This window comes from Gallus gallus, chromosome 2 (assembly GCF_016699485.2).
Source record: "Gallus gallus isolate bGalGal1 chromosome 2, bGalGal1.mat.broiler.GRCg7b, whole genome shotgun sequence".
Taxonomy (NCBI): domain Eukaryota; kingdom Metazoa; phylum Chordata; class Aves; order Galliformes; family Phasianidae; genus Gallus; species Gallus gallus.
This window is the reverse complement of record NC_052533.1, coordinates 4,746,677-4,767,690: the sequence shown is the minus strand read 5'-3', so window position 1 is coordinate 4,767,690 and position 21,014 is coordinate 4,746,677. Positions and strand designations below refer to the sequence as shown.

At 48.1% G+C, this 21,014-nt stretch overlaps 1 protein-coding gene across 7 annotated transcripts in view; it reads left to right on the top strand.

Moving 5' to 3' along the window:
- LOC420419 (mitogen-activated protein kinase kinase kinase 3-like) overlaps positions 1-21,014 on the top strand; it is a 68,262-nt gene that overhangs the window by 33,597 nt on the left and 13,651 nt on the right. For 5 of the 7 annotated variants that reach the window (NM_001079726.2, XM_046921371.1, XM_046921353.1 and 2 more), the window contains 5 exons: positions 4,028-4,071; positions 5,037-5,136; positions 11,101-11,214; positions 12,710-12,821; positions 18,949-19,082. In NM_001079726.2, the coding sequence (NP_001073194.1) occupies positions 4,028-4,071; positions 5,037-5,136; positions 11,101-11,214; positions 12,710-12,821; positions 18,949-19,082 (504 nt within the window). The remainder of the gene's footprint in view (positions 1-4,027; positions 4,072-5,036; positions 5,137-11,100; positions 11,215-12,709; positions 12,822-18,948; positions 19,083-21,014) is intronic. The other 2 variants (XM_015281099.4, XM_046921373.1) reach the window with 1 other exon arrangement.

The window sequence follows — 21,014 nt, the reverse complement described above, 5'->3', positions numbered from 1 at the left end:
AGCAGCCATGCGGCCCTGTGTGATGGATCCCCTCATCCACCAGCATAGCATTGGACACCATCCCATCTTAGACCCATGGTCCTTGTGTGGTCTCCTGTCCGGGTGGGAAGGGGCTGAGGGTGCTCAGCGCAGCCTGCTCCTCCAAAACCATTTCCATTTTAGGCTTCTCTGCATGTTTTGCCACGCTGTGTGTGCTCTTATTACAAACAGCAGTCAGCTCTTCAGGGATCTCTGCAGCGGCTCATGATTCACTTTGTTTGGAAGCACTTTTTCCATTTTTCCAACATCTCACTTCATCCCATCCAGCTCACTCTGGTTTTCCTGTGTCCGGGAGGGTTCTGCAGCTGCTCTCATTGCATGTCCCCCACCGAACCCCTTCCTGAGGGCCGTACACAGGAGGCCTTCCCCTGCCGCCATGATGCCCCCCATTGCCACAGGCCTGGCATGCGGCTGCAGCCCCCTCAGTGCTTCTCAGGGGCTCCGGGCTTTTTTCTCTTGGTGAAATTGAAAGTTTTAAGGAAGGAACTAAAAATACTTTCTGGAAAGCCTGGAAAGATGGTGATGTGTTTGCTGCCATTGCTGTGGCTTTGCTTTTCCTTTCCTAGGCAGATGACAAGAAAGAGTGAAAGACCAGCAGCCATTTGTTAGCTGGGCTGGAGGAAATGCCAGCACAAGGATGTTGGGGAAGAAATTATTCCAGAGACGAAGGGAATGGCTGTGGTATTTCCTGTCAGGGTTGTCCCTGGTGTTGTTTGTCACAGCAGGGCCTTGAGGCGCCTTTTGAGTGCTCCCCTGTGTCACACAGAAACATGGCGCCCACTGAAGGCAGCTCAGGAGACCAAAGCTTTAAATGTCGGGTGTGGCACTGCTCTGCTTCACCACCCCCTGTCCCAGTGCCATGGTGTCCACTGGTGCTCTGCTATCTCTCTGTGCTTTCCAAGTTCTCCCTGAAGCCGTAGGTGGCACCTTCTGCCATGGCTTGGTGTTGAGGGCCAGTGCCCTACGGCACAACCTTACCCCTCACCGCTGTCAGTATCACACGCCCTTCTCAGACATCTCTGCCTGTCCTGCTCCAACTGATGGCCTCTTGATCGCAGGGAGATGGAGGCCAACATCAACCACGTTTGACACCGGGTGGCAGAGAGGCCTACAACGGGCCAGCAGCGTGGGTTGAGTTGTGCAAGTTGCTGTTGGCCCAATTCTTTACGAAATTGCAAAAATATTTGCATGTTTTGTTGAGATCCTTATGGAAAGATGCTACTTCTTCCTTCTTCTTCATCACCCATTTGATTTGCATGCGGTTTCGCCCAGAACTTGGCATTGCCCCATGCTTCCTGCGTGATCTAAAATAATGAGTTGCTCCGAACCAGATTTCCATGGGTGTGAAAAATCACGGCCTGCTCCAGGATTTAGGAAGTGCTTTGCATCCTCCTGGGACTCTGTAGCCCTTTGGGCACTGCCCTCTTTTTTTATTACAGTTTTTTAAAGGAAAAAAGTATTTGTTGCTGGTGGCGGTGATGAATTCAGCTTTAGCAATGAGTCAAAAGCATGAGCAAGCCACGGAAAGACTGCAAAATAAAACTGTGACCAACTTCTCAGAATATATATATATATATATTTTATATTCATTTACATTCTGTGTTATTTCTTTTTCTCTCCCCTATCCACATTTACACGCTTAAGATCTTGGTTTCTTGGAGGGAGGCGAGAGGTTAATGGTTTTTATATGAGCCCAAAGAATAATAATCTCATTAACAAATGCAGTGGTTTTCATTCCCCTGGTGCAGTCTGTGTGTTTGCTGCAGGGCTCAGACCAAGAGCAGAGCAACGTGGGGCAGCTGGCTTACTTTGTTGGCTTCGGGCCACACTACATAAGCCTTGTTGTTGATGTAGAAGAATAGGATGCAGCAGGGTCATGGCTCTTTTTTTTCCCCCTCTTTTCTTCTCTCTCTGGAGCTGTATACAAGTGTTAGGACATTTTCCAGCCGCGAGCTGTTTTAAAAAACTTATTTGTCTGCAAAATCTGCATAAACACACAGTGTGCACTACCTCGAAGTTGGGCGCAGCTTTCGGGTCTATGCTGAAAGTGAAACCTGTGTTTGGAAAGGTTTCCTGCAGCGAGGCTGGAGCTGCGTGAGCTCTTCCCCTTACACATCCTGCTCTTTTGTAAGGAGAAACCTCGAAAGTTCCTCGCCCTGATTTCTCTCTTCGTTTAGAGGAGGACTCTGCAGAATTGCATGCTGTGAATCCATACGGGCTGATTGCTTTCCTGCTTTCCAGCATCCAGGAGAGGTGAATTAGCCAAGCCCTTCAGATAAAATATATGGATATTTTATTATTAAATAAAAAATGGCATAGAAGAGCCTATCTCTTTTTTATTCCCTCTTCCAAAGAGATGATCAAAATTGGCAGTCCCACCCATGTTTGGCTGTCTCTGCAGCCAAAGATCCAAGTCTGTGGTGACTTGGATCTTCAGCAGTGGTCTGTTATGATCTCCTTTTGAATGTTGGACTCTTTGGTATTTTTTATGGTTAGGGCCTGGTTCTAGAAGCGAATCTGGAGTTTGTCCAAATATTGTGGGTCTGGGGAACTGGCTGCAGATACTGAAGTGCTGTAAGTGCTTATAGCACTGCTGAAATGTCCCATTTCGTGACATGGGTTCTTCCAGCCCTGCCAGGGAACGCAGCGAAGGCCACAAGCAGTGCTAAGAAGGATGTGTTTCAAGTGATGCAATGGGCTGCTCTGAATCTGCCAGGGTTTTTAAGCTTTATTGACTGAGTTGCCTCTAAGCTCGACTTCCTGAACTTCGGTGGCTGTTTAAAAATAAACCTAAGAACACCCGGCCAGCTCATTTTCCTCATAAGAGACAAAGCTGTTTCGGTGCAGTTCTGCCTTCCCTCTGAGAAGATGGAAAGTGTGCCTTCATGCACTGGAAATCCAGGGCTAGAGATAAGGCACTTGCTCAGGAAGGGCTGTCACCCACCCAGACAGGGATTATCCCTGGCACTAAGGGACCCAATCCTCCTTGGGGTCCCACCTCTGAAGGAGATGGCGAGTGCTTTTTTTCTCCGTGGGAGGAAAGCCACTGTTTGAGGAGGCTCGTGTGGGTTAGTGGGGCAGAGACCTGGTTAACTGAGGTGACTAAACGTGGTCTGGAAAGTAAAGGGGTTTTTGATCTGCTTTGGGTGCCATTGGAAAGTCATGGCACAAGTCAAAGGATCCTGGCGGATGGCTGGCCCAGGCTCAGTCTGAGAAGCTGAAGAAATGAAAAAGCTCCTTGTGGTCTTATAATAGCTGCTAAATATACACAAGGAGAAGATGGGAGAAGTGGCTTTTGCTAGTGACTGCATGGTTGTGTTCGCAGTCTGCCCACAAATCTTTGGAATTTCTTTGGATGAATCAAATGGTTTCTCTAGGGGTGAGCAGGAGGTCAGTTCAGGGTGCACACTTACTTTGTAGGAAGCAGCAATGCCTGATACACTTCGCATTTTGTATGCCCTAACAAAATAAGGATAGCAGCCATCACCCCCAACGCTGCTGGGTTTTAAAATCCAAGGCTGTCTCTCCGCTGCCATCAAAAGATGCTTGCTTTCGCTTTGTTCTCATTTCTTTGTCCCAAGTGTTGGTGTGTTCTGTAAGATATCACGTGAGCTTTGCCTTTTGGATTTTCAGCAGAAAGCACTGGGCTAAACAAAGCCTTGTGGAGCACCAGTGAGGGATAGATGGTCATATCAGACACTTATCATGTTTACCCATTTGATAATAGTACCTTGTTCTCAAATAAGCTCACAGCATTTGAAATTTCCCCATTGCATTAATGCAGTTTATTAATGGTTACACAGATGAGAAAGTGACATCTTTATAGAAGACCTTCTTTTGGGGCAAGTACATTTATTAGCAAAGTAATAGAGTTTTCCCTTGGTCCTATATAGACAAGATGTCTAGCAGAGTTAGGGGAACTTCCCTGAGAATTCCTGTGAGCTTTGGATCTATCTGAGACCTGACTGTTTCCTGTTTTTTCTTTCAGCAGCGAAATGTCAGGATCAAGTTTGAATATGAAGGAGAGAAAAGGTATGTACCCAGCTTGGTTCCCATCTGTGTACAGGGACAAACTGCCCTTTTTACCCAACATTATCCTTCTTCTGCCAGCTGCAGATGAGCTCACAGCAGGATCAAGTTCAGAAATCAACTGCATGTTTATATGCAAGAGCCTTGCCTCATCATCCTGCTCACCATAAGGACCTTTGGGGTTTGCATGCGCTCAAAGTGATTCCAAGCTGGAAGTCATTAAATGCCCCTTACCAAGGACATAGGGTTCATGGTTGGATCCTTTTCTCTTTTCAGTTCTTGAGCCCTACTGAACCAGAGCTGAGCTGCAAGCCTACAGAAATGTGTCCTTTTATTAGCAGCCTATGACACTTACTTAAGATAACCAGATTTTGGGCACGGCTCCCATAAAAATAGAGCTGGGAGTTAAAGCTTGCACGCCCTTCCCTGCTTGACATTTTCATGGAATCACCTCTGCTTGATGCTCAGTGATTGTGGCAAAGCAGGACACAGAGCTGGGAACTCAGAGGCTGATGGTCAAAGTTGCATTTGAAATAAAGAAAAATAAATAATGTCAGTATAGGGCTAAACTGTACCTGCTGATACGTACCTGTGATGGTACAGGAGAGTCAGATTCACAGGATACCAAACTGCATTGCTGTCTTTTCCATTTCTGTTCCCTCTTCAGAACGACTTGCTGAAAGTGGAGGTGATAAATCACCCACTAGGCCATGACCCAGAGCTGCTTCTTTGCAACATACAGACACAACAGGGGGAGGAACGGAGGAGTTGCACTAGAATTTTTGATAGATGTCTCATTTTGGACGGAGCAGATGAGCAGCATTTGTATGAACGTAAAAGCAAGGAGCGAGTTTTGTGCTTCGTGGTAGAAGACTACTAGTCCTTCTTTCTGCATTGTATGTCCAGTGCTGAATCCCACTATGGTTTTACTAAACTAAAACTACTCTTCTGTTTATTTGCAAATGCAGGATCATCCAGTTTCCAAGACCAGTCAAATTCAAAGAAGTGGTGCAGAAAGTCACGGATGCTTTTGGACAGACGATGGACTTAGTCTGCATGAGCAATGAGGTACTCTTCCCTTTATGGTTACAGGAGCGTTTTAGGGTACCTGGCAAAGCTGAACAGTAATTTGTTCTTAATGTCATGATTTAGTGTTACACGTATATGTGATGAAAAGTAATCTTACTTTGTGGCTTCCAGCTACTAGGCATGCAAGAGCTGTTGCCCAGACATAGCTCACTTGTATTCTCTGTCTCCAAACCAGGCTTTTCCTTTCTTAAAATGATTTCAGTCAAGGCTTATTAAATGATGACCTACATACATTGTCCTTCCCCCCAGAACAAAAAACTCAAAACAGGGAGGAATGAAATAACTGTGAAATAACTGAGATGTTGGAGACATTGTCAGTTCAGCTGCACAGCTGGAGATGTTTCTCCATGAGCACTCTTTGGGCAGTGGGACCAACTTTCAGAGCACTTCTGGCTGGTGAGAGCACATGTGGGGCAGAGAAGAGAGCAGCTGAGACCAGATGATTTTCATGAGAGCCACACAAAGCAATTGCAGACTGTGTGCTTGGGTTGGATGTGAAGCCTCCTCATCCTGGGAGCAGTTTGAGGCGCATGCTGAAGTCTGGAGTGTGAGGGATAGCACTACTAAACCAGTGTACTTTCGTCCAGCGCTGATTTTATTTCACCTAGAAAAGGCAGAACTATGTGCAGTTTGTTTCTGTGGTTTGGTCAGCAGTGGTGGTTTCTCTAGCAGGTTCTGTCACTACAAACTAGTGGCCAAGAAACCCTCCCTCTGCAATCTGTTTTAAAACTTTAAAACTCTTTTATGTTGAAGGAGGGAAGATTTAGGTTGGATGTCAGGGGGAAGTTCTTTGCTATGAGAGTGGTGAGGTTCTGGCACAGGCTGCCCAGAGAGGCTGTGGATGCCCTATCCCTGGAGGTGTTCAAGGCCAGGTTGGATGGGGCCCTGGGCAGCCTGGTCTAGTATTAAATGTGGAGGTTGGTGGCCCTGCCTGTGGCAGGAGGGTTGGAACCTGATGATCCTTGAGGTCCCTTCCAACCCAGGCCATTCTAAGATTCTATGATCACATGACAGACAGGCACCATTCCTTCTGGATCCGTCTTGACAGCTCACTTCTTGAAGAATTAATTGCAAATGTGTAAGAACCTTTCATTGCAGTATAAGGGAGGCTGTGAAGAGAGTTTTTTCTTTCCTTTTCTTTTTCCTTTTGTTCTTTTTTTTTTTCTTTCTGGGAGATTAGACCCAGCGAAAGTTCCTATTCTTTATTAATAGATACCTCATGATACCAAAGTGTCCTTTGGGCTTTAGCTTTGAATGTAGTCTGGTTTCTAATCTTGGGCATTCTCTTCCAGCCCTCCTGGGAAAAGCCTGCCATTGAATTCTTCAGGAATGACTCACTTCATTCCAGGTTTCTTTCCACTGGAAGAGGAACTTTTTTCCAACAACAGCAAATAGAAGCTGAAATAATGCATTTTATCCCATGTCAGAGACTATTCTTGGGTTTGTGCAGAGCACATAGCAGGACCATGAGCTTGGGGTACTCCTTCATAGGGATGAGGAAGACCTTTAGTGTAGTTGCTTTATATACATAAAAATTCCTCTTGTTGAGGATCTACACCTTTGGGAGCAGTAGCAATTTAGGGTTGTTGTAGAAACTGCAAACAGACAAAAATGACCTTTGGGGAGACGAACTGTATGTGCACATGGTGACCGCCCCAGGATCTGGCTTGCAGCATGCTCTGGGCCATGATTTTAGTTGCATGACTGCAAGTCTGTGGGGCAGCTCAATCGCAGACATATTTCAATAACGTTTCACTCTTCTTTCAGCAACTCTTCATTGCCATTAAATGTTTCTCCTGCCATAGAACCCTGTAGAGTGTAATTACACTGAAGTCAGCAGTCCCCTTCAGAAGCCCAGTAAGTGGCAGTCACTGTCCTAGTGAAGCCAGGATTGGTGAGATGAGCATGCCAGCTGGGTGGAGCAGGGGCACACATGAATCACATCCTGGTGGGACCATGGAATCAACGGGTTTGGGCTGGTAGAGATAAGAGCAGGGCCTGGCTGTGGGTGTACTGCATGGAGCATGTCTGAATGTTAGTGCTAGGCTGGGCTTGTCTTTCTGATGGGCAGGACAGCAAAGGCTTGACTATGGGCAGCATGGTACAGTGACTTATGGAAAGCTGGCTGTGTTGTGGCTTGAAGAAGCATCTTCTACAGCAAATGCTGTCTGAATTTCATCTGCTTGCACTGCTAGCCAGCTACTCCAAGTGTAACTAAGTAATTTGCCCCGTGTCCATCACCAGCTTGGGAAGCGACCTTGGGCACTGAACTTTGGTGAGCTTCCACCTCCCTTTGCGTGTCACTTCTGAGGCAGAGGCAATTTCACATCATCATTTCAGGAGGTTAAGGAGAGTTAAAGCCTAGGGAAATGGTAGAAGCTCTGTTACGGGGAAGGAGGATTGTTTTAAAGCTTATTTAACAAACATTTGTCGAGAATTGTTGATGCCAGTTGGTCTGGCACTGGGCAGGAAGATGAACTAATTGACCTCTCAGATTTTTCCCCAACCCCATTTCCTACTATTCTTTGGCTCTCTGCAGTATCTCAGCAGTGAGTTCTCTCAATGCAGCTGCAGTTGGTTAAACTCACCCTTTGAACTCACTTTCTTAGACTGTAGGGGATTGACTACCGAGCCCTATACTATAACATTAGGTTCCAGTGGAACCCAGTGTTTATAAGCAAGAAAAAACTCTAAAAAGCTGCATTAGGAATTGTGTGTAGGTGAATTTTGCTGTCTGTAGCTGCTCATTCTATAGGCAGAATAAAGCCAGTTAGGTTTGCTCTGGTGCTTGCTTCCATGGTTCTATGTGGATCTCTATTTAGTTTCATGCCCAGTAGGTATCTGCTCCTGTTATCCATATGTGCCACAGTCTGGAAGCCAAATAGAGCAAAATCTACTTGCCAGATGTGGGCAATAGGTAAAGCCAAGCTAAATACTGGCCCCAGTCCCCGTTCCAGGAGGGCACTTGCTGCCTCATACTTTTGGCTTCTTTCAAGCAGGCATGCAAATGTGTTAATGTTGTGATACTGGAGTGAGATGGAGTGACCTGCAGAACATTTTGTTCAGAGCAGCAGCTGAGGGATTGCAGTTCTGAACTCTTGTGAGCAGCTCATTAAAGGGATGGGTGAGAATTGGGGCTGTACTTACAGTTCAGAGCAGAATTCTGCTTGTGGATAAAATGAAGGGGAGAAAGTCTCCAACATTCTCATTTCTGTTTGAGCAAGTAGAGAAAGCTTTTCTGCTTGATGCATTTATGGGACCCTTGTGAACTTCAAGAGGGTTAAGCAGAATACCGGGAGAGTATCCTTTAGGCTCTGCTGCATAAGGAAACGGGCTGTGTGGGGACACCTGTGTGGAATTTGGAGGCATATTCAATACCATTTCTGCCTATGGTCTGCTGTGACCATAAGTGATTTGTAAGGATCTCAAAGTTCAACCATGGCATTTATTGAGTGCACCTTCTGAAAGCTCCAAATGCTTGATATCTATCATAGAATCATTTGAGTTGGAAGGGACCCCGAAAGGCCATCTAGTCCAACCTCCCTGCAGTGTGCAGGGACACCCACAGCTCCATCAGGTGCTCAGAGCCCTGTCCGGCCTGCCCTGGGGTGTCTCCAAGGATGGGGCATCCACCGCCTCCCTGGGCAACCTGTGCCAGTGCTGGTGGGCACTTTCTTTTCATTCACATCCCAGTCTGGCAGTCTGTTTCGAGGCTGGTTTGCTCATCCCAGCCCAGACAAAGACTGTTGCTCTCTGTTATCCCCCCACTTGGCTAGATTGCTTGCTCAGCAAATAAGGATCATCTTCCTGAACTTTACCCCATCTGGTTTGATTGAGGACTCAAGTCTCGTTCTACATCCAATGCATTTTCAAGAGTTCCTCTTAGAGTCTTTTCCTGACAAATAACAGAATAGTTTTTATAGACAAAAGCTGCACAGCCTGATCATCCATCTTCCTGCATGAATGTTCTCAGAGCTTTGCCTTAGGGTCTCCTCTGACTTTCTGTAGAGATGTGTCAACCATGTTTGCATACCTTGCACCAGAAGAGCACTCCTGGCTCAGCCTGAAGTTTGTTGCTTAGACATCTTTTGGAAACTCGTCTTTCCTCAGCAATGATCACTGCTGCCATTACATTGGAACTGGCAGCTTCTTCTTCTACCATGAATCCAATTTCTGCAAATCTGACTCTTTCACGCATGCTGTAGGGTTCCTGAATATTTGATTTGTGACTGAAAACTGCACAGGCAGGCTACATCAAACGTAGGTATTGCATTGCCACAGCCCCTTTCCAGATCTGGATTTTGCCATCTTGAGGATGAGTGCCTGAGCTCAGGAACCACTCCAGTCCGCAGCTGCTGGAGCTTGGCTTTGTTGGTGGGAGGACAGCCTTAAGCCCGGTGTTCAGCATCAAAAACAGGGGGCTTGTATATGGCCCTGTTCCTTAACTGCAAAGCGGAGATGAAAGAGGATGTTTATTTCATGCAGGAGAGGAGAAATTTGATCTAAATCTTGAGGTGTTCACACATAGCACACACCTAAAATGAAGTTTGGCAGGCTCAGGTTGTGGTCCCTGGGTGAAAGAGGTGACCGTAGGAGTTTCCTGAGGTGAAACCTTGTCTCCTTTGGCCAGGGCCTTCCCTTGACCTGGCCATCCCCACAGCCCTACTGCACACAGTCTGAGGTGTATTTACCTACAGGCTGACAGCCAAACCCCTGGTGACACCCTGGGATCAAAAAGGGAGACACAGGCAGCTTTTGAGCGCCTTCCTCATGGGCAGTTGATCCAAGGAGTGTTTGTGGTGTGAACTCTTATCACCCAGAGAGCTGCCTTTTTGAAGTGTGGGGCTATAGCTCCCAGTAAGACCCAGTGGGGCTTTACTGGGAGCTGTGGCCTCTCAGTCCCTTTGGTAAGCGGAACTGCTGTGTACTTTGGCACAGGCAAGAGTATCCCATGCTCTGCTGGCTGTTTATGGTGCCAGTGCCCTAGGCAACCTACAGAGGCTGAGGCTTAGTTTTTATGATGTTAGGCAGGGTGCCCCAAAAAGGAGGGCAAATAGTTGTGTTTTTCATCTCAGCCCGGGGCAGCAGAAGGCTGAAGAACTCCTCAGAAGTGCAGCTGTGATGGGTGCTGGATGCTTTGTAGTCCATCTGCAGGGCATGGTACACCACACAGCAATGTCAGGGGGCCACGTTCCCTCTGGAGATGAGAGGGTGATAGTCTGCCCCATAGCAAGCGAACAGAAGGACTTTTGTCTGCCATGTAGACAGGGCACTGTCTGGCTCTCTGCTCTGCTTACCTTGTCAAGAAATTGTCCTGTTGGGTGTCCAAGTGGCTCTTGCAGTGAAGGCAGCACTCACCTTTTGCACTGGAAGAGCTGAGGCTCTGATTTGGGAATGCTGGGGATGATCTGATTTCACAGCAGGAGTGCAGCAGGAAGGAGACCTCTTGAGATCTCCCACAAGAGATGCATGGGTGCAGCTCATTGCTTTCCTGGAGCACCATTGCATGGCTGTCTTCCAGGGAGGAAACCCAGGCTCTTCAAAGCCTGGAACACATGGGGCTGATCTGGCGTGGGGTAGCTGCAGGCCTTGCCTCAAACTCTGGGTCAGAGCAGCCCCGGAATAGCAGGCAGCAAGCCTAAGGATTCAGCTCAGCCCTCTCCTCTGACCACTAGCTGAATTTGCAATGTGACCTTTAAGCTCTCTCCTCGCAGATGTTTTTTGTTGTGATTTTTTGCATCTGTTCCATAGTAGATGAGAACTTGGAAGAACACAGCAGAGCTCGGCAAGCTGGGGGCGCGGGGGCTCTTGTTTTCCATCCGCTTTCTCAGGTTCCTCCCTCGCCCCCCGATTCCTGAGCTGCTCACCATGAGGATCTGGCTTCCTTTGTTTACCCAATTGTGTGACACTGCCGTGCTCCGGTGTTTGTTCAATCCCTTCCAGCTCCTGATCCCACTGAAATCCCAGGAAGACTTGGACAAAGCGATGGAACAGTTGGAGCTGAGCCCTTCCCTGAAGAGCCTGCGGATCCTTGTGAGCGCTCCAAAGAAAGCGAATGTGAGCTGTTCACCTTCTCTGCTCTTGTGTGTCCAGAGTTAGCCTCCTTGCTGTTGAGCTGGAGAGTGGAAATGAGTCTCATGTCAGTTCAGGAGGGTCTGCCCTGCTCTGGCTCAGCTGCTCTGAAATCCTCCCACAGCAGCAGCCTGAAGGCAGTACTCAGCCCCTTCCTGCTCCTCCTGCAACCTGTGATGGGTTAAATACTGTCCTGATCATCCTCAAACAAGGTTAACCCCTGGGGCACCCCCTGTGCTTTCCACCTAAGGGTGCCGTCACCATCCCTCTGCATCCCCTCCTTGTAGATGTTGACCATTGCCAAGCCGGGTGGCAGCACGGGGATCATTCCCTTTGTGTGATGCTGAAGTAGTAAAGGCCAGGGAGGACAAACTAGAGAATCCTTCAGTGTCGTGCAAGACTGTCTCTTTTTATTTGTTTTTATTTATTTATTTTTCTGTTGAGCTCAGTGGTTTTGCAGTTAAGCCTGTTAGCTTGACCTCGCCTGCACGGAGCTCCTTGCCAAAGCACATGTCGTTCTGCCCCAAGCACAGGCTGTAAAACAAGGGATTTGCAGATGTTGCAACTCCTTTTTCTTCCTTATGTTTCCTAGAAGTACCGGAGAGGCTGAGAGTCTTGAAACTCATAGTGCTTGTCCTCATACTGCTGCCTGCAGCTCCTGGGTCTTCTCTGCTCCTTTTGGGAGGTTCTCAGAAGGTGCAGGGACCAGAGTGGAAGGGGAAAACTGAGCCATCAGTTGAGGTTCCCTAAGTCCTGCTGCTCCTATTGGCTGCAGGAGCATTGCAGCATTACAGTTCAGCTACTAAGAGCAGGGCAGTCCCGGTAGATTTGTGTACACCTTTGAGGTTGGTCCAGCTTCTCCTGCAGCGTGTAAATATTCTTCTGCATGTAAAGAAATGCAGCTTCAAGGTCATAAGTAAAACAACCACAAAATCACAGTGCGTTTCATTATGTTACGTTAGTAAGGCTCTGCCACTACCAAGTCTTACCAATGTAACTCAAGCTGTGTTGAAGTTACCAGCTGGATACACAGCCCTTGGCTCTCCCTCTTTTCTGTACTCCCTAGCAAAGCCTCACTGTCCACTCTGCTCTGTTACAGAGTCACCTCTGCAGTGCTTAGGCTGCCACTGAAGTATAGGGAGCATGGAGGAGAGGCTCTCATTTGGGCTTGCAAACTCTGAGAGCAAGGATCAGCCTCTGTACTGATCCTGAAATAATGCAGTACCAGAACAGTCTTTTATGTTGTATGTCTTTATCATCATTAACTTGGACTCAGTTTTATTGTTTTAGAGTATTATGCTAACAGATGTAATTTGTTTGTGAATGATTTTTGGATCACTCCAAGTTAAATGCATGTCTGCTCTTTAATGGTTCTTGGCCAGTGTGGTCATGGGGTTCCCAGTGCAGGATTTCACACGGCGTGTCCATGAGGGGCCTGATTTCTGACAAGGTCTGATGGTTCCCTTTGTGTGATTCACAGCTCCTCCAGCCAAACAACAGCAAGCAGCACGAAATGAGGATCTCCAGATCCATGGGAGATATCATGGGATCCCTGTACAAGGACTCCGAGAGGACACGAAAGTATTCAACAGGTCAGTGAAACGCAGTGCTCTGTGGGATGTGTGTGCTGTTACAGGCAGGGCCACCATCCCCTCTCCTGTCACAGTCCTGGAGGTATTATGGTCTGGTGTCCGCCCTGATGTCACCCACCAGTATCTTAGTGCAGTCACTCCTTGGCTTGAGGAGAAAACTGTGACCTACACAGGTTGTGGTGAGCAGCGTCATGTCAGGCATGAAAGCTAAGGGGATCTAAGGTGTAATGTGAGGGGAAAACCTCACATTTAATGATAAAGGCCTACAGTGAATTGAGCTTCATCAAGAGTGAGGATCTGTAGAAAGACAAGGCTACTTCAGACCTTGGCATCCTTATTCCCTTAACCATCTACCGTACATTTTCTCTGTATCCCTCTCCTTTTATTGCTCAGCACAATAATAAGTAGCACACTGGGCTTGGGTTTCCTACGTCCTGAGGACCAAACTTGTATGTCAGTGCCAGTGGTCTCTTGTGGGTGATGAAGTCTGTGGTAGCTGCTTTTGTGGTTCCTCAGAAGGACGGGCATAGTGTTTTGCAGTGGCAGTGTTTCAAATGAAGGGGAGCATCCCTTTCCATTTGAGGCACTGGGAGCAGATACCTGCAGGCCCTTGTTAGGAGAGCCATATAGGATCTTACAGAGAGCAATGCTTCATGCAGCATTGGTAAAGCAGCCTTTTGGGGTATCATTCTCCACATTACAACCTACTGAAGCCAGGTATGGCTGCTGCCTGTCCCAGAGCTCTCTTTGGTCCTGTTGTTGGGATGTACCAAGGATGCCTCTTTCTGCTGTACTGTTTTCTAGCCTTTGTGGCTCTTGAGAGTGTACCCAGAATCTTCTGAATGAAATGCAGACACAATTACATGGCAAACCACAGAAACTGCTTGGGCAAAACATCTCTGGTGCTCCTTTTTTTTTTTTTTTTTGGCCCTTGTTTGGCTGTTAATATAAAGCAGCAAAGAGCTGTGGCACAGTGAGCTGTCACTGATGTGTGATACAGACATAATGGGCAGAATTGATCCTGCTTATTGCTGTGCTAGTGAGAAGATTGATTCTTGCCTAGTTAGACTTTCTCACTGGTTTATACACCAGGCTTTGGCCTTTTCTTACTATTTATTTCTTACTGCTTGTCTTGCTGTCAGTTTGAGCAGAGGTTGCACCGAGCCCTCTGCATGGTAGGAGCACACCAGACCTCTTTGGAGCTATGCAGGCTCCATGAAGCTGCTGCAGCCCATTGTGGGAGCTATTTGCAGTCCTGCAGATTCTGTTTTTGACCTCCTGAATCAGAGATGGGTTATCCAGTAGTTGGGCAGAAACTTCAGTGAGTTGAAAGGGGGGAGGGTGGCTGTCCAGGTGGAGCATAAAGCTGGAGATCTGGCTTTAGACAGGCAGAGATGAGCCTACATTGTGTCCATGGACAGGGGATTTCACTGAGCTTTGTGGGTAGTCAAAAGGCATCCTAAAAGACCGAGGCTCCTGTAGGATTAACTTCATCTCTTGCAGTTGCAAGCTGTGTCCCTGTGTTTGCTTCTGCTGTCATCAGCACAGCTGCTATCAAAAGAAGATCTTAACTCATCTCAGCTTTTCTCTTAAGACCACATTTAAAAAGAGATTTAAAGTGATGTTGTAGAAAAAGGTGGTTCGGGGTCACGTTCTCAGTGTTTCTCAGATGGCTCATGTTTTTCTGCTGACTCTGCCATGATAGCAGCAGTGAAAACTCATAAAGCTGCATGTCATTGGCACGAGCACATTAGAAGGGGGTAGATGTTCTGGGGAAGATGTTTGGCTATTTTTGCTTCTGCTGGACAGAAAATGTCTTCGTTCCCTGTCCCTAAAAAACCTTATGCAAAGTCAATATTATTTTTTTTCATAAACATTCTCAGTGAAACGCCCCCAACACACACACACATGCTTTTTTTTTATTGGAAGAGGAGAATGTTCCAGTCTGATGGTGACCAGCATCTGAAAATGTTCAGCTGAGTGCCAGAAAACTTGGTCTGAAATCTACTGGAGTTCTGAATTTTCGGATAACTGAAGGCAGCTTTCACAACATTATCCACCGGTTATTCATGAACCCCATTCTGGAATCAGCATTTGATTGGAAACATTTGCCAAAGGCTTGATTCTTTATTCCCATGCTGGCAAACCACAACCTCTGGGAAGAGGTGATGCAGAGCGAGGCATCCTTTTTCTCTTTGCTTTGGGGCATTTGATGGTGAGCAACATGGAATCATAGAATGGCTTGAGTGAGGAACGCAGTGCAGAAAGGAGTACAAGGGCACTGTGGGGGAAATAGGCTTTGGTGGTGTATGGGCTGGATGGGTGACTCTGAAAAACATGAGCATGATGGCAGTATCTATGCTGTTAAACTCACGGGGCCAGGGCACAAGCGCTGGCTGGCAGCTGATGTCCTTGACCAGCCCTAAACTGCCCTCCCAGCTGTGCCCAGGTACCAACTGGAGTAGCGTGGGTGGAAATCATGGTGGTTGAACCTCCTCTCTGTTTTGAGAGGGGGAGGGGACTTGGCCTCTGGGCAGCATGTCAGTTACCTTAGTGTTAGAAAGATGGACTCTGTCCCCTTTAATTTATTACATGCACCCTAAAGTTTGCCTTAAGCTGAGATGTAGGAATTCATCCTCAAAGGGTCAGCATGGAGAGGAGGAAGACTTGGAAGCATCCCACTAAAAATGAAGCGGAGGGAGATTCGGTCGATCTGCTCACACCTCCCCATGCCAGCCACAGCTTGTTGGTGAGGAATTTCCTGCAGGTTTCTATCTGCTTATTGTGCCACTGTGTCCTGAGCCCCATGTTCCCACCAGGGCTTGGAAGAACAACACATCTTGGTGTCACGTCCTTCATTTGGCTCTGTGGCAACATCATTCAGGGCTGGGCTCTCTGTGACTGCAGCTGTGAGCACAGGCAGCTGTCAACAAGCCCTGCCCGGCCCTTGCTTTTATGGGGCTTCTCTTCTCCATCAGGACTACTGCTTGATGTTGGTCAGTGATGGATGAAGTTTTGGGAAGGATCTGCCAGGGCAGGGAAGGGGCGAGGCTGGGGAACAAGGTGGCTGAAGGAAGCCAAGCCTGGCACAGGGGAGCTGCTTGTACGTGCAGCACCAAGAACTCTGCACATACAGCATGAAAGGCACTTCTTAAATAAAAACAACAGAAAGGAACACGAAAAAAAACCCAGTAGATGCCAGCGGTGACTGTAAGGCTCCATGCTGGCCTGGTTCACCCTGCCTGGGACGTGCTGTGCTCTAACCTCAAATGTAGGGCTTTACATTAGTGGGTGAAACATGGAGCAGGAATTCCACTGCAAAGCACCTTGCTGCAAAGGGTAACTGAGGTCAGATGCTCAGCTGCTGCCAATCTGCAGAGTTTCTCTGAGTTCAGGAATCCTGAACAGAACTGCTGAGATCTGGCCAGCATCTGGCTTACGAGTGAATGCCTCGGAGCTTACCCCTTCCCTGCTGGCTCTGGAGCTGCCATGTAATCCTATAGGCTCCAGCAGGACAGTCTCAGAGGTCTCATCTCTCTGCCTGATGCTGCTGCTGTTTCATGAGCATTAGTTCATAGCAAAGACCATTTGCAATGTGTTGGGCTCATCTGAGCTTGGCTGACCATTTCTTCCTCTGTCTCTGGGTGGATAAAGCAGCAGTATCTAATACATCCAGTATGCCTCATGTTTCCCTCGCTATCAATTAAGCCTGCTCATTAAAGATCAGAGTTGTCTTCTCTCCCCAGCCAATGCTTTCTGTTTCTGACCCCACTGGCACTGCTGAGATTGCCTGAGGTTTCATTAGTGGGTTCAAACAGGGCTGCCATGTTCTTAGAAGGGGAAAATCACCTCTGGGCTCTGAGGCTGTGTTCCCATTCCTCTTGGGCAGGTAGGTGTGCACAGTGCACGCAGGGATGTGCAGCAACAGCACCCAGTGCTCAGCAACCAGTGCTCCTGGAGGTGTGAAACTGCAGAAATACTGTGAGCACCTTTTCCACCTGAACTGCTTGGCTGTAAGGGATCTGCTTCGATCCAGCAGTTCCCAGGCATGCAAACGCCTGAGCATTTTGCCTAACTTCCTTGCCTGCTGAGAAGTGGTTACTTTCCTAATCCCCTTCAGCAGCTTTTGGCAGGAAATGTGACACTGGAAGGTCAGACATAACTGACCTGATGGCTGGGAGCAGTTGTTCCAGGCAAAAGCCTAATGTGAGATCATGCCAAGTCTTTACACTTGCGATAAATCTCACTCAGCTCTCTGGGTCCAAAGTCAAACAGAGCATGTTCAGCTCCTTGTTGATCCTGACCTGAAGACCTGGGCCGTGGGTGGGTTGTGGCAGTGAGGGATGACATCAGTGCACGAGCTGACCCAACCTTGGGAGCAGCAGGAATAGAGATGCTCAGCAGAGCTAAGGCACAGCAGGAACACCACGACAGACCAGTGAGAGGCTTTTTGGAGCAAGAGCCCCCCGATGTCTTTATGCAGCACAAATGAGATGATAACGGTGTTTTCTCCAGCGTGCCCCAACTCTTAATGGTTAAGCATTTGTTTATTTATCTTCAAGGGGAGGATGCCATACTTCCCAACTGGTTTTGTTTTTCGGGCTGGTGGAAAGCCAGCTCATTATGTGCACTGCAGCGCTCAGGAGATTCTCCCTCCTTGATCTTGGCCTTACTTCAGTTGGACTTCGATTCGCCGTGCTCTTATCCTGCAGGAAATCTGCAAAGGAGAAAATAGGAAGAAGAAAAAAAACATCTCAAAGGCTTTTATTTTTAAAACTTGAGCGAGGAGCCTGGAGGGAGATGTGCTGTAGGACAGATATCTCTGTGTTTGGTGTAAATCCAGCAAGCCTGATTGAACGGTCTTTTATATTGGAGTGATGCTGTTAATGTTAGCAGCTCCTGATGCGTATCGGCTTAAGTGAGAGGTCTGTGGTGTTGATCACAGTGGTGGATTTATGCCAGAGATCAATCTGGCACAGTAGCTGTGCTGCAGAAGAGCAGCAGCAGAGGTGGAAGTGTTGCATTGACTCTTCATTACAGGATAGACCCCTTTCCCATACCTTTCCCTTGCAATATGGAGCTTAGCGTGGACACCTCGTTACCAAATGGTAGTGACGAACCAAAAAGTTTGCAGGAGTGCTGCAGAGGGGGGTAAGAAGTGTAGGGCAGGACACGTGCTTTTTAGAAGCCTGTTTAAAAACTAGTTGTTGTGTGAAAGCTCCCATTGCACGGTGCAGACCAGTTAAAGCACCGGCACAGAGCAGTGCAATTCTTTGCACTGAAGTGGTGACAGATTGAGGGGGGACTGCAGAAAGACAAGGGAAGCCAAGCCTGTACATCTGGGCCAAGCAAGGGCAGCACTTCCTAAGTCCTGCAAAGGCTCAAGGAATTGGTTTGGGTGGATTTGGAGCCTCCAGGGCTGGTGATAACCCCTGTGGCAGGAGGGTCAACCCCTTGAGTCTTTCCTCTCCCTTTGGCTCTGAGTGCTGTTTTTCCTTACTCTCAGGGAGAGAAGATGGATATTTGGGTGCAAATTGCTTTCCATGTATATGAAACGTTTGAGTGACGTCGCACAGAGTTCACTCGAGATGGGCAGCCAGGCTTGTTTCCCACATTGCTGAACAAGACAGCAATTTCCAGGGAGGAAATGTCCCGAGGTTGAAGATGAGAGGTGGGATTGGGGTTTGGCTTTGACTTGGAGTTTGCCTTGACTCCATCACAACAAAGCTCTGGAAGTCCTTCTACTTTCTGGCATTGACGGAGTACCCAGACACAGGGCACAGTTCTTAGGAGCCATGGTAGGCTGAAAGCTAAAGCCTGCTGGGTGTTGTGTGGCCCTGCAGGAAGAAACTGTCCCAGGTACAAAAGCTTTGTAGGTACTCGTGAGCAGTATTGCCTCTCTAGTTCTTCCATTCTCTTCCAAAAAGTTCAAACTCAGCAGCATCTCTGGAAGATCATAGAATAACACAATTGTTTGAGTTCAAAGGGACCTTTAAAGGTTTAGTCCAACTCCTCTCCAGTGAACGGGGACATCTGCAGCTCAGTCAGGCCTGTGACCACGGTCTCTGGCAGGACTTCAATGCAGCGAGTCCTTTTCTCGTTGACCAGTGACTTCCCCATCTCCTAGGCTCTCTGCACACTGGCCGGAGCTCTCCACCCCCAGGGAGTGTTCCTGAGGAGCAGCAGCAGATCGCTCGCCAGGGCTCCTACACCAGTATCAACAGCGAGGGCGAGTTCATCCCCGAGACCATGGATCAAAATGTAAGTGGGGCTCGTGGGTTAAATGCATGTGGGTTGAACGCAAATGAATGTGGGCACAACGCATTCTGCACTGTGAGCATCGTTCCTGCTTCTAAATTGCCTGTGGCCCTCAGGGCAGATTTTTCCTTTGGGCTTAACATGCTCCAGAAACGTGATTTCTAGGAGCCCTGCAAGCTAGCTGTGGTGGTGACTGCAGCATGCTCTGACACTCCAGGTAGCACTGGAGGAGCTTCGGTACACACATGCACACCAGCTGCCAGGCCCTCGTGGCCACGGCCTTCCTGGATCCTGGGATGATGAGGGAGTGTGCCAAGCAACTGATTGCCTGCGATTGCAACAGCCTGGGGATGTCAGCAGCTCTCGCTGCTTCCCATGTGCTGTTTCTGCCTGAGCTCTGGCTACAGTTCTTGGCTCTGTCTGCTGTGTCTCTGTGTATTTTTATTTTTTTTTGTCTCTCTCCTTCCCCCGTTTTGTTTTTTCTTTTCCCTTATTAAGCAGTTTGTATGTCTCAATCCCTCGGTAATAAAGGAGCTGCTAGATGTAATGCAGAGTGATGAGCAGAACCTCTGTCTCAAATCGGTTCACAAAGGGGTGCAATCAGAGTGTCCAGTGACCAGAAAGAGCATGTACCTCCCTCCCTGTTTGCACCTCTGCTCAAGCTGTAGCTCCAGAGAACTTAGGATGGGTGTCTGGGTGCAAGGTTCAGTTTTGCAAAGCTCTTGGAAAGAGAGCACCAACTCTCAGGAGGGACCTGGAGGGACTTCAGGAAGGCACTGAGCAGGGTTGCTCACTCCAACAGGCTGCTGTGACGTCTCCCAGGGTCTTCCCTGAGGGAATGTGTGTCTCCTGCACTCACGGAGCACTCACTGGCTCTGTTCTTGAGTATGGGCTGCGCCAGTGTTTCCATGGCAAAGCTGTGTTTTCGATGGTTTATTCTACAACCATTAATAAAATGAGAAGTGACTCCGGGTGAGTCTTGGCAGCGTCGGAGTGCAGATGTATCTCGTGCTGCTTGCAGCCAAAGCTGCCTTTCTATTGTTTCCACATGACTTCCAAACACGTTTAGGAGGATTAAGACAAAGTGTGTGTGTGCAAGAGGAGGGTCTGCTTGAACCCCCTGGGGTGTAAGTCAGCACGGTTGCATTGATTGTTAATGGTGCTCCATTAGCTCTGCTCCTGATGAAGGTTCCCAGATGCTCCCCCAGCATCGCACCATGGGTGGCCCACTATCTTTTCCTAGAGGTGGATGGATGTGTGCACTGACAAAGGCAGGAAAAAGGACTTTTTTCTTCCCTTCATTTCTCTCCATATTGAACAGCCATAGTTTTTCCCATGGGTTGCCCTCTGAACGTTCTCAGAGTGCAGCTTTGAAACATACCTGCTGTAAAACCACTTGCAAGGAGATGCTTCCTGTCTTTTGGAGGATGCCTCTCTGCAGGCGATGTAACTGAGGTCTTCATAGAATCATAGAGTCATTAAGGTTGGAAAAGACCTCAAAGATCATCTAATCCAACCATCGACCCATCACACCATGCCCACTGACCACGTCCCTCTGTGCCACATCTCCACAGTCCTGGAACACCTCCAGGGATGATGACTCCACCACTTCCCCCAGCAGCCTGTGCTCAGATTCCTTGTTCTGTTCCCAAGCTTTTAAGGAATGCTGAGTTCGTGTCATCACTCAGCATCTCCACTGGGAGAGAGCTGGTGTGGTTGGCAGAGATGGGATGGGGGCTAGGCAGAGACCTTGCTCCTCTTTGGCTGCTGTGCTCTGAAGCATGAGGCTTTGGGGTAAGATCTTGGGAAGCAGAGGAAAATCAGACTTTCCAATTGGGACTGCCAAAACAATGCGAGCTGTTATGACAACCGCTCAAGGAGGTGTAGCACAGAAACAGCACATGGAAATGGAGAGGCTGCCCTGTACGTGGGGAA